Below are 15410 nucleotides of genomic sequence, written 5' to 3' on the forward strand. Positions count from 1 at the left end.
TCCTATTTCAATAGGACCAGTTTTGTTCCTAAATGTAGGAATGTCTCCTGATCTCTCAGACTCTTTGTAAATGGTGTGGTCTGACAATCACAATGTTCAGGTCTCAACTCAGACATGCCGTGATACCTTTCCCAGAAATACCTAATTCTTGACTTACAGATGTTTTATCTGTTGTCAGCACTTCATTAAGGAAACCTTGATGATGATGGCAGAGCCAATTGTTGCATGAGGTCTGTTTAACAAATCATTAAGAAAAAAAATTGTGCTTTATTCTTTGTGAAAAGCTATCTTTTCCCAACCTTGAATGTTACAACCTTCATACAGTAATAATCCAAATGAATTCAGGTTTGGATGTTGAGACTTCCTTGCATGTTTCTTTTCCATTTGCCTTGTACACATTTGTAAATCCATCAGGAAATTGGGCTATCTGTTCTTTATGGAATTTAAATCTGAACACACAACAGAATACAAAATTAGTTGCTGTCATCTAGGTAGAAAGTTCTTCACAGTAATTTTATATCTCTCTAATAGTGTACTTTTAAAACAGGAAAATGTAGAAATGCCAAAAACTAAGCTTACTTGAGGAATAATTGAAATCAGAAATGGAAGGTGGAGCACAAATTCAAGTGTGTCTGTGAAGGACTCTGAGACGGATGGAGAGACTGCTGGATTGAGAACACAAATGTATTTAAAAACCCCATTAAAAACATGGCTGGGGGAAAGAAGCTTCAAATAAACAACTGACAATGAGTGCTCTCATGGATGTTGTTAGGAGACATTTATCCATCTAACAGAGCAGCCATAAAGCCAGGCAGAACTGGCTGATTCTGCTCAGCACATGTCCAGAACATCTTTGGAGAAACCTTCATTTCCACAGTGGCCTTCAGAGGAAAGGGTCCCTCAGTTATTTGGGCCAGTCCAACCCATGCAGAGTCTTTTTTTATGTTGTGATCTTGTGAAGTGAGTTACTGCTGTGTATAGAATATTCACTGTGATAACCAGTGATAAATATCTTCATGGAATGGTTGTGCCAAAACCCCTACATCAAAACTTTGTTTCCTTAGCTCTGGTGTAACACACAGATGGAATTAACTCCTTTTGGAAATTGTAGCTATTTGGATGATCTCATTACACGTAGCAGTATAATAGAGTTATCTTTTATAGAATTAGATAATAGTATCTTTTTATTGCTGGAAAGAACCCACTTGAATTATGTTCCTGATTGCTATTTCAGTGCTGCTTTCCTAATCTCCTCCAGTGATGAGAGGTTGTTCCTCTTAATGAAATGAAAATTCTGTCTTTGCTGGGACTTGAAATTCCCAGTGAGTAGTTCTCCAATAAATACAGTGTAATTGGAGGCTGTAGTAAAAATTACTTTCATATTATTTCAGAATTCCCATCATAATATTGACTCTTGCATGGAATTTATGTTCAACAAGCTAAAGGGATGAGCACTGGAAGATGTGTAGCTGAAAAGCTCTGGTGTGGACAAAAGAATTGGATTTAAGAATGGACACTTCTAAACCAGTAATCATTTTTTTTTATTGCCTTTAGGTTGTCAAGATATTGCAGATGAATTTAGAGCACAAGAAATTGATGGACAAGCTCTCCTCTTGTTGAAGGAGGATCACCTTATGAGTGCAATGAATATTAAGCTTGGACCTGCATTGAAAATCTGTGCACGTATCAATTCCTTGAAAGAATCCTAGGAGGTGAACATGAAGGTTTAAACAGTTTCTCAGTGACAGAACTGACAGTAATATGCCAACATCTTCACTCTGGCATGAGTGTTACTGTGATGTTTTGTTAAGTAGGTGGGGCTCTCCCCACATAAAGACTTTCAAACGTTCCTTTGATTATACCAGGAGTCCTCTGTAGTTTTCAACAACTAATAGGTTTATAGTAAAGCCTGAGTAATGCTTTGAGTTGAAATTTTTCATGGAAAAACATGAAGTGAAATATGCTGTGATAGGTAAGGTATTCCCCAACACGTACTTCATCTTATGAGTTATGATTAACACCCCAGTCCCCACCCCAACCTAGGCACCATTTAAATTGTGTTGCTGTATTCTGAAAGATTTTTCCCACATACAGCAGTGTTTGGACTGAACTAACAGAAGTGTCCACAGGCCCTGTGGAAGCACTAGTACCAGTAAAATGCTATGCATTTAGTTGTGCTCTCTGAGTTTGTTTTAGTCTTGAGCAAATTGTTTGTACGGGGTAGGTTTGGCAGTTGGTTTTCCTCGTGTAGGCTTACCCTCATCTCTGCCACTATAGTATTTTCTTGAAGTCTGTAAAATACTATAAACCATGTAGATGTCTCATCAAAATCCTCCTGATCAGGCTACTGACACTCCTGCCAGAGGTAACTGAAGCACATGTTACTTTACTCTTTGAATGCTGCTATGCACTAAGGGGGCATTAAGTGTTAGGTTTGTAGTTTCAAATGCTGCTAGTTAAGCTAAACCAGCAGTTCTCAAATGGGGGCTCAGAGTGGACCCTGAGGAAGTGTGTGAGCACTCGAGGTTCAGGTTCCCAAATGCCTGGGTGTGAGGGGCTGGAAACTGCAGCCAGGACCAGCTCATGTTGGGACAAATTGCTTTAGAGACTGGGGGTAGAGAAGGGACAGCATAGCTCAGATGGTCTTTTTCTTGATACCTCTTCTAACATGTCCTTCCCTGTAGTGCATTCCCATTGCCTCACTGGAAGCTTCCAAGCACCTTTTCCTTGTCCAGTGGCCAGTGTGAGCTGTGCTTGCTGTGCTCTGAGGAGGGAGCAGTGAGGCCCCCTCAGAGTTTGTGCAGCAGCTGCTGCTGCCATGGAGGGGCCTGGAGCTGCAGGTCAGCAGGAGGAATGCCAGCATTGGCAACTCTGGGAGAAATATCCAGGGGCCCTGCTTTGTCCCTCTGGGAGGAGATTTTGTCTGGGATGCTGCAGACCCAGGTGGTGGGATTTCATGTTCCCCTCCATCTTCCCTCTCTCACACTCTGTGGAACAAACACATTTCCCCAGTTACTGATGCTCTTGGAAGCTGCCTGGGCTCTGAGGCAGCAGCACCTTCTTGGCCTTTGCTTTCCCACCACAGATGCTCACGGATGTATTTTGTCCTCCTGTTCCCTCCCTTTTGCAGCTCCACTCCCCTTCTGTACAGACCTGGATCCCCAAGCTCTTGTTTAGGGAAAGAAGGCTACGTGTGCTCATAGTCATTGTGTATATTTGAATTAAATATGTGTATGTGTCTGCAGATAATGTATTTTTTTTATTTTATGCAAAGTAATGCATAATATATGGTTGTGTAGGGAGGTATTCAGGGGGCTGTACAGTATTCCCGAAGAGAAGAGAAACTGACCTAAAGTTTGAGAACTGCTGCCCTAGATCAAAAGGAGTCAATGCACATACACTGGCTGAAAGGCAGGTTTGTGACAGACAGATTAATCTGTATATTATTTAACGGATGACCTTAAAGAGTCAGTTTGGATTACAGAAAAATCTGTGCTTCATTTTCCTTCAATTAGACTATTGCTTTGTTTCCACTAACAGATTTTCTACCATTACTTGTGGAGATCAATGTTAGAGTCATTGTTCTTAATTACAACTGTTAGAGCTTGCTAATTGCAGATGTTATTAATGTTTTTATTAACCACTGAAGCTGCAAGTTAGGGCAACACATTGCAGTTGCAGGCTGGTATGTGGTGAGAGCTCTTATCCAAACGGCACCAAAGCTTTAGAGGATGAATTGATGCCTGGGTTTATTTTGGAGGGAAGTCGCTAAGCACTTTCTAATTTGTTTGGTTTTTTTTTTTTCTGTTTTCAGTTACTGTTGTAAAATAAACTTCTTAGTTGAAGTTCTGATGTTTGCTAATTTGAGAGACATTCAAACGATGGAGACAGTCGGTTCCCATTTGTAGCATTTCTGTAAGATACACAGTGTAGCATATCTGTAACATATGTTCTAAAGGATATGTTCTGTTTTGATGAGCTAACTGAAGACTAAAGATATCTTAGATATTTATCCTTTGGCTTCTGTCTTAAAGTTTTATTATTTTTATACAGAAATCTCACTGGCTAATTTTTAATCTGTCTTCTGATTGTACTGTTCTTAGGCAATGTAAAAAGTAGGGACACATAAATGTAATTTGATAATGGCTTAAGGTGTACTAGAAAATGTGGACTTAGGGGTCTTATTTAGACCTGTAGTTAATCAGTGTTACATGCATGAGAATTTCATGGCTGCTTTAATTTTGCTTTATTAGGCAGCTTTCAGGAGAGCTTCTCCAGCTAGTGTTTGTGTCCAGCTCAGCCATAATCACTGCCAGGTGCCAGGAGCTCAGAGCAGACCCCAGTAAGGCACATCTGGTCCTGTTCATCTGGTATGTAACATTCCCTGTGGGTTTGGGAGAGCCACAGAAAATGAGTTATGCTTTAAATATTCATGAATGCAACAGCTTAGAATGTGGGCCTTATGCATATTGAAAGTTTTTTTTTCTTCTTCAGTGATTTTGGCAATTAACTGGAACTTAAAAGCAGGCACAGCTATACCAACCTGTACTTACAGGAGTGCGCTTGTATGGGAGTGTTTGCCAGTGTAGCTGTGTCAATAAAATCAATTTGAGAAAAAATTCACACTTATATGTGAAAGTAGGCTGGAAAATTTCCAAGTGCAACTGAAGTCTACTTGAGAAACTTATGAATTTGCTCAAAAAAAAGTAGTATAATACTTAGAGTAACAGTCCTCCAGAACCAGAACATTTTATATACTGTCCACTTACTGTTCAGATAGGTGAGGTTTCCCCAGGTTTATACTACCATTTCCCACGGCTTTCTCACACATTAGGCTGTATCTTCTTGCAAAAGAAGTATTAAATATTTTAACTGTATTTTAACACTTGTTCCCATGGGATGTGTCTACAAAAAACCTTTTTTATTCTCTGTTTCCCGGGATTTTGATTTCTGAAGTCTGTCTTTCAGACTTCTGCTGTTGCAGGCTGCCCTCACAGTAATGCTTGCAGTAGTTCAACTTCTCTAGGAATAGCTCAGAAAGGAGATACATTCCATGCCTTTTTCCCTTCCTTTTTCTCCACCACTCTCCATCCTACCCCTACTCCTTAATGAAAACTGCTTTGCAGAGCACTGGGCTGAAGGTGGCTGTCAAGATTTCACCCAATAGAACAGATCTGTGACACTTGTCTCAGCTTCAGGGTTTGTTTGGGGTTTTAAAGAATTGCTCATGAAGGATCCAAATGGGTGTGCAGCCTCCCCTGATCCCTGGCTCGTGTCACTCAGCATCCCTGCTTTGCAGCAGGAGCAGGGCACTCCCCTGAGGAGGCTTGGCTGTCTCCACGGACTAAAAGTGCCAGTTGTTTTGGCTCACCAGAGAGTGTGTGAAGGGTTTTTAAACAGGCTGCATTGTAACTCCATTCTTTACCCATTAACCCATCATATTTTTTCCAGAAATGAAGTTCTTGATGGAGGGTAAAGCCTTTGCTAGATCTTTGTCAACAAGACATTTCAAATGGAAGATTTATGTCCTGCAAGCATCCACTTCCTCATTTCTTTCCTGTGAAAGCAGGTATTTACCCCTTGACTTCCAGCTGTGCTTTGTCCAAAAAGGAATCCAGCCTTTTGGATAGAACAGATGGAGGCTTTGTAACTGCGGATGTGCAGGAGGAGGAAAGGATGGGATAAAACCAATTGTTTGGGCAGATCTGTGATAGCTTTTGCATCATTTCTGTATCTTGAGGTGTAAGGAAATATTCAGGTACAAAACCACTGAAGTGTGATTTGAATTGAAGTTGGTTTTGAGGCTGGACTGGGGTGTCACTGCCTGGCATGGCAGCAACAATTAATGCCACTTTCAGATGGGTGTTCCCATTCCAATATCACAATATCCATGCAGAAACTTCCACATCAAGAGCTCAACAGATTTCTTACACTGTGACAAATCTACAGCTCTGAGTGATCAAAGAATTCAGTGACAGCTGTGTTGAGTCCTGCTTTTGCAAATAATTAGACATCCCCATAATTTATAACGTGAGTCGTTCTTCTGATTATACTGAGACAGCTCGTATTAAAACTCAGCCTGTATAAAATCTTGCAGGCTTATTTTCTCACCAGTAGTGTATAGAGATGTCCTGTTAGCATATACTTAGAAATATATTTGTCATCATTAACCAGGTATTTCCTCATTGATTGTTTTAGGCTGCAGATAATGACTGTGCAAAACAATCAATCTAGGATAGTTTTTTAATATTTGCCTAAATTAGTTTATTAGAGATGGAGAGAAGCTAATATTTTAGAGTATTTTGTTTTAAATACACTGTTCCTGTTCAATGCTGAGTGGAACAGGTATGAGCAGAGCTATCAATGAATAATTTCAGTGTAAAGTGTTAATTGCTTATATCGAATTAATTTTCAAGTCACTCTTGCATAGTGAGCTGTAGTTTCAGACAGGAAGTACTGTGAGGAGAAAGAAATTTTAAATTCATTTAATGCTTAGTTCATTTAAGATGAGCCTAAATTAAATTAATTTAAAAATAATTTTCCTTTAGCCATGATAGTTTATTTAGACCTGAAATGTCCTCTGGATGGCTTTGCAAATGGTGACATTTGAAAGAGACAGTAGTGACACTCCAGACAAGTGCCAGCTGTGTGGGTTTTTCAGGAAGCTTTTTCAGGAAGCTGTCCCTGCTCTGAGCTGCTGGAGTCAGGGCCTGGGACATGGACTGAGCATCAAGGCAGTGAGCACACATTACCCTAATCCACGAGAACCAGCCTGGTTGGTTTTTACCATCCCCATCTCTTTGGAAATCTGACATTTCCTTCCCCACTCAATTTCTGAGTGTGGCATTTTGCTCTCTTGGGTGTCAGCTCTGGGGGCTGGGGCGTTTTGTGTCCTGCTTGATCCCCTGGGTCTCATGCTCAGCACTTCCACATGTGCTCAAGGCCCCATCCTAAGCTGCTGTGTAGGTTTGTGTAACCTCTGCATTAAAACACACACCTGCTCGTTCACTTGAAGGTGGCATGGGATTTTCTGATCTCTTGCAGCAAAGTGGAAGGGAAAAAGCAAAGTTCAGAGATGTGAATATGCTGGTAATTACAGGTATGGAGTAAGCTCATAGTCCAGCTTTTGCAGCCATGGATTTAACTTTTCTGAAGCACAGTTCTGGGAGTCAGTGTTATGAACAGATTTCAAGTTAAAAGTTTTTAACTTCCAGCAAGTATTCCTGTTGAATTATCCAAATGACTGTAGAGTAAGGAGCTAGAAAAATAAGATTTTAAAATATTTTTTCCATGTAGAAGTAATTGTAACTTGAGCACAATTGTGCATTCATAGAATTGTGATCATAAACACTGTTTAAGTGCAATACATAACACCGAAGGAGCATTCTAATTGTGTTTATGAGGCACTGCTTTGGTACATAGGGTTGTTGACAGGCTTGTGGTGTTGTTGCTAGGTAATAATCAGGGTGTCTGTGCTGATTATGGGATTAGGCTTGAAGCACAAATGTCTTCGATTGCTGAGGTTGATCTGCTTTGTGGGTGAAGCCTGGGCAGCCTGTGGAAGGCTTGTGTTGTACTACCCAGCCAGGATGCTTCCATCCTCTGGCAGCTTTTTGCAAATTCATTTTTAGAAAGAACAGTGAGGGATTCTGCACACCCAACTTCGTTTCCAAGCAGTCTTTGTGTTATAGAATGAACAAGCCAGTTCTGACCAGGAAAGTTGTGTGTAAAGATGAAGGGTTTTGTCACTGAGTGCCAAATACTCTGTTTAGAGTTGAAAACATGTAGGATATCTCATTAAAATCGATGTTGATTTGTAAGAGATTCTTTAAATGAGGAAAGTACAGAAGTCTCCCATAAAGGGTTAACACTTCAGCTGTTGTTAGCATTAATATCAAATAATCTCATAAGAGTTAAGGACTGTAAGGTATTTGAATGGTGTAAGGCCATTAGTTGCTGGCACAGCTGAAGAAGTGATGTACACAGGATATGTAGCAGTGGTTATCTGTAGTTCTTTTGTTTCAGATATTTCCACCTTCCTGGCATAGCTTCTGTCCTCTTTGGCAGTGAAACTGTCACCCTGTTTTAGAGAGGGATGGTCCAGGCACCAGTGTTGGGACTGCCCAGAAGCACCAGGTTAAAAAAAAAAATTGCAAAGGGGAAAAGACACAATTGTTAGGAAGGCAGTAGGATGGAGATCTCTGCACAGCTGGTGTCTTCCTCCATGAATGCCCTGAAAGGATAAAAGTGGGCTTGCAAAAAGAATTACCATTAATATGTTTTAAAATAGTCACTTGGCAGGCTCAAGTACCATGGTTGGATGTTGGTAGAGACCTGCAGTGCCACTGTTGCCTCCTCCATGGAGGTGGCAGCCTAAAAGTTGCTGTTCTTTGGCACTTTTTTCACAAAAAGAAAGAAAGAAGAAATTTGACAAGTAACACAGTGATGTAACATCAACCCATTAATATTTGCTTTGGCTGCATGTTGTGGATTCCCTGTAAAAAATGTTTAAAACTTCAAGTGGCTTTAGGAGCACTGCAGCTGCTGCAGGAATTCTGGCACGTTAGGGCAGCCGGGGTTGTGTAAACTTTAATTAGGGCTTGGGAAGCTGAACCACACTGATAAATAAAACATGTCAGCAGCCTCACCCAACTGGTTGCAGTTCCAGTTCTGTGCATGATTCTGAAGGTTGAGACTTATCATGCAAAACACACCTGAAGTGAACTTGAAAATAGTTTTGCCTTCATCTGGTGTTTAAAAGAGGAATTTCCCGCTGCCTGCTGAGTCTGTAGGGATTAGTTATTTCATGATTCTGAAATGCCTGGTGCATTCCTATATTTGATGTATTTGCTGATTTTTAAATGGAATTAGGTTTTGTAAATATTTTGTCAGCCCCATTTCAGTGGGTGTTCAGTTTCTATAAAACCAGAAGAAATGCTGTGTCAAACCCCTGTGTTTAGCCATGGTTTATCCTATAGCATCTCCAGCACTAACTAACAGCAATTATAGTTTGATAAAGCAGGGAGTAATTGCTTAGGGTTGTTTTTCCAGTTAACATTGCATATGCTTTCCTACTTTTAACATGGAAATAGAATTTCCTCTACGTACATTTTCCACCCTAAAAAATGAAATTTGTAGTGCCAAACACTTCAAATTATGTTGCTAAGCATTGCCTCCTCTTATTGCACTAGTTTTAAAATTCAGTTTTTGATAATTTACTGTCCTTTTGATGGCCTTTTAAGTAGGTTGTCCCCCCAAACCAGCTGAAAAGTGCTTGTCCCCTTTTGATTACATCACAGAAACCTCAAAGAAATTTCCTATAGACTGTGGGTGAAAGAAGCACTATGTGAGATAAAGTAATGAATCAAAATAATCAGATTTTGATATGTTTCAGAAATCAAAGATTAATTTATGATTGAGATGTGATTGTGTATTCTTAATGAGTGAAATACTGGAATATTCTTTTATAAGAAAATTTAACCCATGTAGTATTAAATTCTACAATCAAATCTATCTCTATAATTGATATATAATAAAGTAAATTATTACCCAAAATTTAAATTTTACAGTTGAAGAGCACACAATGAACTATGTAAAACTATGATATTTACTTTGTGAATCATTTTTTAAGAAGCACTTTCCTATTACCAACTAGCATGTGAATGAATTTTAGATTCTCTCATTTGTTATGATCAGTAAAAGTGACATTTCTTCAATCTGTTAATGGGTAAATCCATCCTACAAATGCTGAAACAAGGCACCTTATACTATGCTGCTTAAACTTGCTTGTAATTGCACCTTTTGTTATCTGCAGAGTTTTCTTAATGAGTATTCTTGTGTGAAATCATTGTTCCCTGTGGGTCTGGGGGACAGTTAACCAACCTAGAGCATCATTTACTTAGTTTCTCTTTCAATACAACATTGTATTGTGAGTTTAGTGCTTCAAAATAAATGCTAATTTCATTTGTCTGCTTTGGTTGTTTATTTCTCTTATACAAAATCAAATCAGGTCAATTGTAAAACTCTTAAGAATTTGAAAATTGAGAGTATTTTTGCTAGAAGCCTGACTAATTCTTTCCTTGACTAAAGTAGTCCCACTTCATATTTAACTATTTTAAAGTAATTTTGGCTTCAAAATAAACTATATTTTAATTTAAACCACTTTCAACCTTGGGCATGTATATATGTATGTATATGTGTATATATATATTAACCTTGATGTTTGTAGCTCTAATTATTTAATTTTGAATATGTTCATGTATTATAGAGGAGCAGCAGCAAAGAAAGAATGAAACAGCACCTCTCCTGTGGTTGTAGAAGTTGCACATCTTGCACTGGTTTTGCATTGGTTTTGTACTGTATAAAGTTTCTATTTCTGTAGGAGTTATGACTTTGACTAAAACAAGTTATTTCTTGTTAAACAGACAGCAACCCGTACCTTCTATCAAGCTGATAGAATCTACATTTTAACAACAAAATACATTTCAAAAAGTCATTTGAACCTTAGGTCAGCATCTGTATGTAAGTCCAGCCTCGAAGACTTTATTGCATTTTGTACTGTAAAACCTGAGATGTTTCCATTTAAAGGAAGTGTAGAATTCTAGTCACAAACATTAAGTGTAACTGAAAACTTGTCCTATATAAGCAGTGGTTTTTTAAACATGTAATTTGAATTCCCTGGCCTGGCTGTGCTTGCTCCCACTGGGACTCAGTGCCCTCCAGTGCAATATTCACTGAAGTATTGCTGGACACTGGACTTGTTTCCACAGAGTGAAGCTCTGGAGATGTTTCCTCGTGTTGTCTGTCAGGACCCAACCACCCAACATCAGAGCTCTGCCCTTTGCAGCCTGTCCAGCCAGCAGCTCATTAACAGATGACAATTACTGCGCCCGGCTTATCAGCTGCCTCTGTGCTTTCATTGTTGAAGGGCATAAAGCAGAATTTCCAGCTGACAAAGGGGTCTGTGCACCAGCCCTCCTCTGCCAGCTCCACGGCGTGGCACCGGCACCAGTAGGCTGCTGCCAGGAGGAAGCTGTTGATGAAGTACAGCCAGGGCACGTTCATCTCCACGTAGGCCGGGACCTGCACACCCAGGAGCAGAACCGCGGCCTGGAGAACAACAAACGGTGCCCACGTGCCGAGGAAGCACAACAGGAGCCTGCTCAGGAGCTGCCACTTAAAGGAGGTGTTGCTGTTGTTGGGCACGTAGGGGAACATCAGCACGGGCTGGCTGGAAAAGGAGAGGAGCCTGGCAGACAGCAGCATGGTTGTCACCTCCTTCCAGTGAACCAGGAGAGCTGTGGCCAGCAGCAGCACCATGGCACACGACACCCAGTAGCTCTGCAGGCTGCCAGAGAGAGGGCACTGGGAAGGGGAAGCACCATTCTGCATCTCCAGCTCTGCAGAGACAGCGGGGACTTCCAGAGTGCAGAAAAACCCGGAAATCCATATAACCACCACGGCAAATACATAAAGTAACTTCCGAGCTCTGTTAGGGAATTGGGATGTTTGGGAGACGGTAGTGCAATAATCCAGAGCAGCCACAAGGTACACGGGGCAAGGCAGGATCCCGTAGGTCAGAGAAGTGATCTGAGTGAGGAGGCAGATGTGGTACTCCGTGAAGCGCACGCCCCACAGCGCAAAGTCCTCAAAGCAAAAAATGAAGCAGATACTCAGCAGCAGTGTGAAATCAAGAACTGCCACCGAAATGCAGAAGTATCCCATAAAACTGGCTTTCACAGGCTTTGGCTTAATTTGCAGCATGAAGAAATCAAGGAAGACTTTTCCAAGCATGATCAGGACCAATATGTAGCTGATTTCAAGAGGCTGGCTGGTGTGGGTGCAGTGGTACTGACCAGAACCATTTTCACAGAGTCTGGCAGCCATCCTTTAGTGGTGAAAACAGCAAAAATCAATGTCACAGTGCACAGTGCTTCATCTCTGAAAAGAAAAAAAATGTAAAAATTTATTTCTGTGTAGCTCTACCAATTAGTTCCATCATAGCAACTGCCCAGTTTGTCTGAATTTTTCAAGCCTCTTAATGAAGAGTAAGAAGCCTCATTAACTCATTGTTAAATTATCAACAAGTGCCTAAATTTTGTTTTCTTTCAATTACGTTCTTGAGAGTTAGAAGGTTGACATAATTTACTTTTCTAGCTCATGACCCAAGGAAAGGTTTAGGAAATAAGGCTATGTTCCTTTCCATTAGAAGGCAGGGAGAGGTCTTTCTGTCCAGCTGGGTAGAGGGATGGAAGCTTCAGAGCTCCTGCATATATTCTGAAAAAATTACAGGACAGAAATCATACAAGACACTGTAGGAGATGCTGCAGCATGGCCTCTATAAGCATAAGTTTGTTATGCTTATAGAATTCATAGGAAATTGAGACTGCAGAAATATCCTGAAAGCAGAAAGAGCATCAAGCATCACCTCCTTTTTTGGTGCAAAAATCCTGGAACTCTGAGGCAATCCAAAGCACAAGGGCTTTATTAGTGAACTGAGCTTTTTTGTTCATCTCTAAGTACTGCAATGACAGAGACTCAGAGCAGCTGCTTTTCCCTTCAGACTTCCACAAGTTTCTTTATGACAACTCTTTCCAAGTGTTAATTCCCTAGGAAAATGAACATATAGTGGCTCTGTGTATGTCAGCTAGACAGCATGGACAGTTTGATTTCTTCTCTCTTTCCTCAAAGAAGCAGGATGGTGTTCACGAGAGCAAATCAGAGCTGAGGAGCCGAGGCAGCTGTAAAAAGGAACTGACTCTTAGGTTCTGTGTTAACACCAAATTGCTTCGATTCGAGCACACACCCGCGTTTTGTGACCAGTTTGCCAGAGTCATTTGTGACTAACATTTGTGTTAAAGCGCAACTGAGTTCGTGTGTCCTGAGAGCAGAGTTAGAGCAACTACACGTCCTTGGCAGCACAACCTGCGAAGCACCGATGGAGTTTGTTACAAGCCTACCTGGGCCGGCCGCTTCACTCTCCATCTGCACAAGCGCATCCTCTGAAACCTGATCTGTCCTTACAGTGCGGCTTCATTCCGGAGAGTTTTGTCTTCATGTGCTGGACGCTGCCGTTGTGTTCACAGAAAGGAGGGAACATGCACGCAAACGGGGTCCTGTTCGGTAAGATAATAATAACAATATCAGTAATAAATCATCACCTGTCCGGGCCGTGCGGGCACAGCCCCGTCCTGCGCACAGAGCACCCCAGGGCTGCCGGCGCCTCCCGCTGCCCGTCCCGGCCGCTGCTCCCAGCCCCCCCGGCGGGTTCCTGCTCCTCTCCGGAGCGAGGGGAAGGGAGGCGGCCCGGGGGGCTCCGAGGGGACGCCCGGGCTCCCCCGCCCGGCCCCGGCACCCACCTGCTGCCGCCGCTCCGCGCTGCCGCCCGCGGGGCCGCCACCTCCGCCCGCCCAGCGCGGGGACCGGGCGGGACCGGGCGGGCGGGAGCGGCGGGGCGGGCTCGTGTCGGGGGAAAAGGGCGGAACACAGGTGACACACAACATATGTAACACATATAGCACATGTTATACATGTAACAGGACATACAGAACATATAACGGCTATTAAGGAAACATAACACACATGATACATAACATATATAACATTGCACATATGCACATAAATAACACATGTAACACACACAGCATGTATAACACGTAACATATAGCACACATAAACAGAAATAACACCTGTAGCACACACAACACGTATAACACATAACATATAGCACATATAAACAGAAATAACACCTGTAGCACACACAACACACAAACTGTAACATTTAGCACGCATAAACATAAATAACACATGTAACATACACAGCATATGTGACACCCATAGTACATATAACACACCCACCCTGGGGAACAGGTTCTGTGTGTTGTGTTTGATCCCTTTGATCGCCTAGCAATGGGAGGTGAAGCAGCCTCATGGTGCCCCAGCACCGAGTGCAGCACGGTGGGACACCCAGATCCTTATGAAAGTGGCAGATAAATATTTTGGGTTCTAAATATGTGATGTGTGTGGGAAAAAGGGCGATGGTGGGGCATGAGGGTGCTTCAGCGGGACCCCTGGGGACCCCATAACTTGGCTGCAGGGCAGGGAACACAGAGGGAAGGTCCCTCTGTGCCACAGGGAAGCCCTGTGCCCACAGGGTGGGTATTGTTTGATGTATCTGTGTGTACAAAAGTATCAAGTGGCTGGCAGGACTTCTGAAAGCAATTAATTCTCTGGAGTTAAATTCAGATGTAATTTGTGATTTTTCCCCCTCTATTTTTTCTTGCCCCTCTCCTCCCCACTTCCTTCTCTTCCTTCCATGGTTCATCTTAAGGATTAAAGAACTTGAGGGGGGAAAAATGTTCTGAGGTTTGTTAGGTTTGGATTTTTTAGGAAAAACAAGATGATCAGTGCTCTGTAAAACCTGACAGCTTAAAGTAATCTTCAGCAGCGTCCATGCTGACCATAGTTACTTATCCACACATGTTCATTAGGACTGTGGCACAAATTGGAGTATAATAAGAAAACGTTTACACCTGGCAGAGGTATTGCACCTTCTGAGCACCCAGTCCATACGCAATATCTGAATACTGATGCTTTCATAGTAGTTTTCTTCTTACTTCTAACCCACAACAAAGCAATGAAAGTGATTTTCCCAGTGGGAGCAAATGAACTGTTTGAATGTCTGCGTTTGTTTCTGTTCATTTCTCTCCTTCTGACTGCAGGAACTGCTTCACAGGCCTGTGTGAGGAGATGCCTGGATACTGGGAAAGAGGAACCAGGAGGGGAAAGGAACACTTTAGACATTTTTTCTGCTGACAAAAATTCTACTGGGTGTGTGACCTGCAGACTGTGTCAGCTCTGTGCTCAGTGAGCCTCCTGGGGGAGTTCCTCAGTGGGGCCCACAGAGCGCAGTTCTGCCCACATTACACCCACCCCCTGCTCGTGGTGTGGCTACTCAGCTTCCCCTTCCCTCCACCACCCTGTACTTGTTTGGGAGTTTGCTTTAACTGGTTACTCCTGTTTTCTGCTCCTGAGTGTGTAACTCACCTTCCATCCCAGAGAAATGATGGTACAAGATGGGATTTCCTGGAAATCAAATGCAGGGCTTGATGCTGGCAGGTCCTTGCTGAGTCAGGAGCTGCTCACTCTGTGTTGGATAAGGGCTGCCTCTTCTTTCGCAGGAAAACTTGCAGGTACTTGACAAACACCATGTGCTAAATAATCCCCTGAGCCCACCCTGCTTGGTTAAAGAGGCTGCATTTATGTCCATGAGCAGCAATCAAAAGATTTAAGGAATTAATCTATATTTGCATGGAGGCAGCTGTGTGTAAAAACAAGACAGGAGACTTCTCCTCGAGGAGAGGGGTACAGGAAATAACACAGAGAATCCCTTATAAAAGCTGTTTGTGTTT

General features: G+C 42.1%; 2 protein-coding genes across 6 annotated transcripts in view; one reads left to right on the forward strand and one right to left on the reverse strand.

The window, feature by feature from the left end:
* The window catches only part of PHC3 (polyhomeotic homolog 3), a 28984-nt gene extending 19015 nt beyond the window's left edge, over window positions 1–9969 (forward strand). For 4 of the 5 annotated variants that reach the window (XM_063408289.1, XM_063408290.1, XM_063408291.1 and 1 more), the window contains one exon: window positions 1555–9969. In XM_063408289.1, coding sequence (XP_063264359.1) covers window positions 1555–1709 — 155 coding nt within the window. In that variant the 3' untranslated portion in view covers window positions 1710–9969. The remainder of the gene's footprint in view (window positions 1–1554) is intronic. The other variant, XR_010081551.1, reaches the window with a different exon arrangement.
* Window positions 9970–10121: 152 nt separating this feature from the next.
* GPR160 (G protein-coupled receptor 160) lies at window positions 10122–13101 on the reverse strand. Its single transcript, XM_063408297.1, has 2 exons — window positions 12960–13101; window positions 10122–11940 (listed from the first exon to the last, which is right to left on the reverse strand). The coding sequence occupies exon 2, from the start codon at window positions 11884–11886 to the stop codon at window positions 10867–10869; it is 1020 nt and encodes a 339-aa protein (XP_063264367.1). The 5' UTR covers window positions 11887–11940; window positions 12960–13101; the 3' UTR covers window positions 10122–10866.
* Window positions 13102–15410: the final 2309 nt, after the last annotated feature.

Source organism: Prinia subflava, chromosome 11 (assembly GCF_021018805.1).
Source record: "Prinia subflava isolate CZ2003 ecotype Zambia chromosome 11, Cam_Psub_1.2, whole genome shotgun sequence".
In the NCBI taxonomy this organism is placed as follows: Eukaryota; Metazoa; Chordata; class Aves; order Passeriformes; family Cisticolidae; genus Prinia; species Prinia subflava.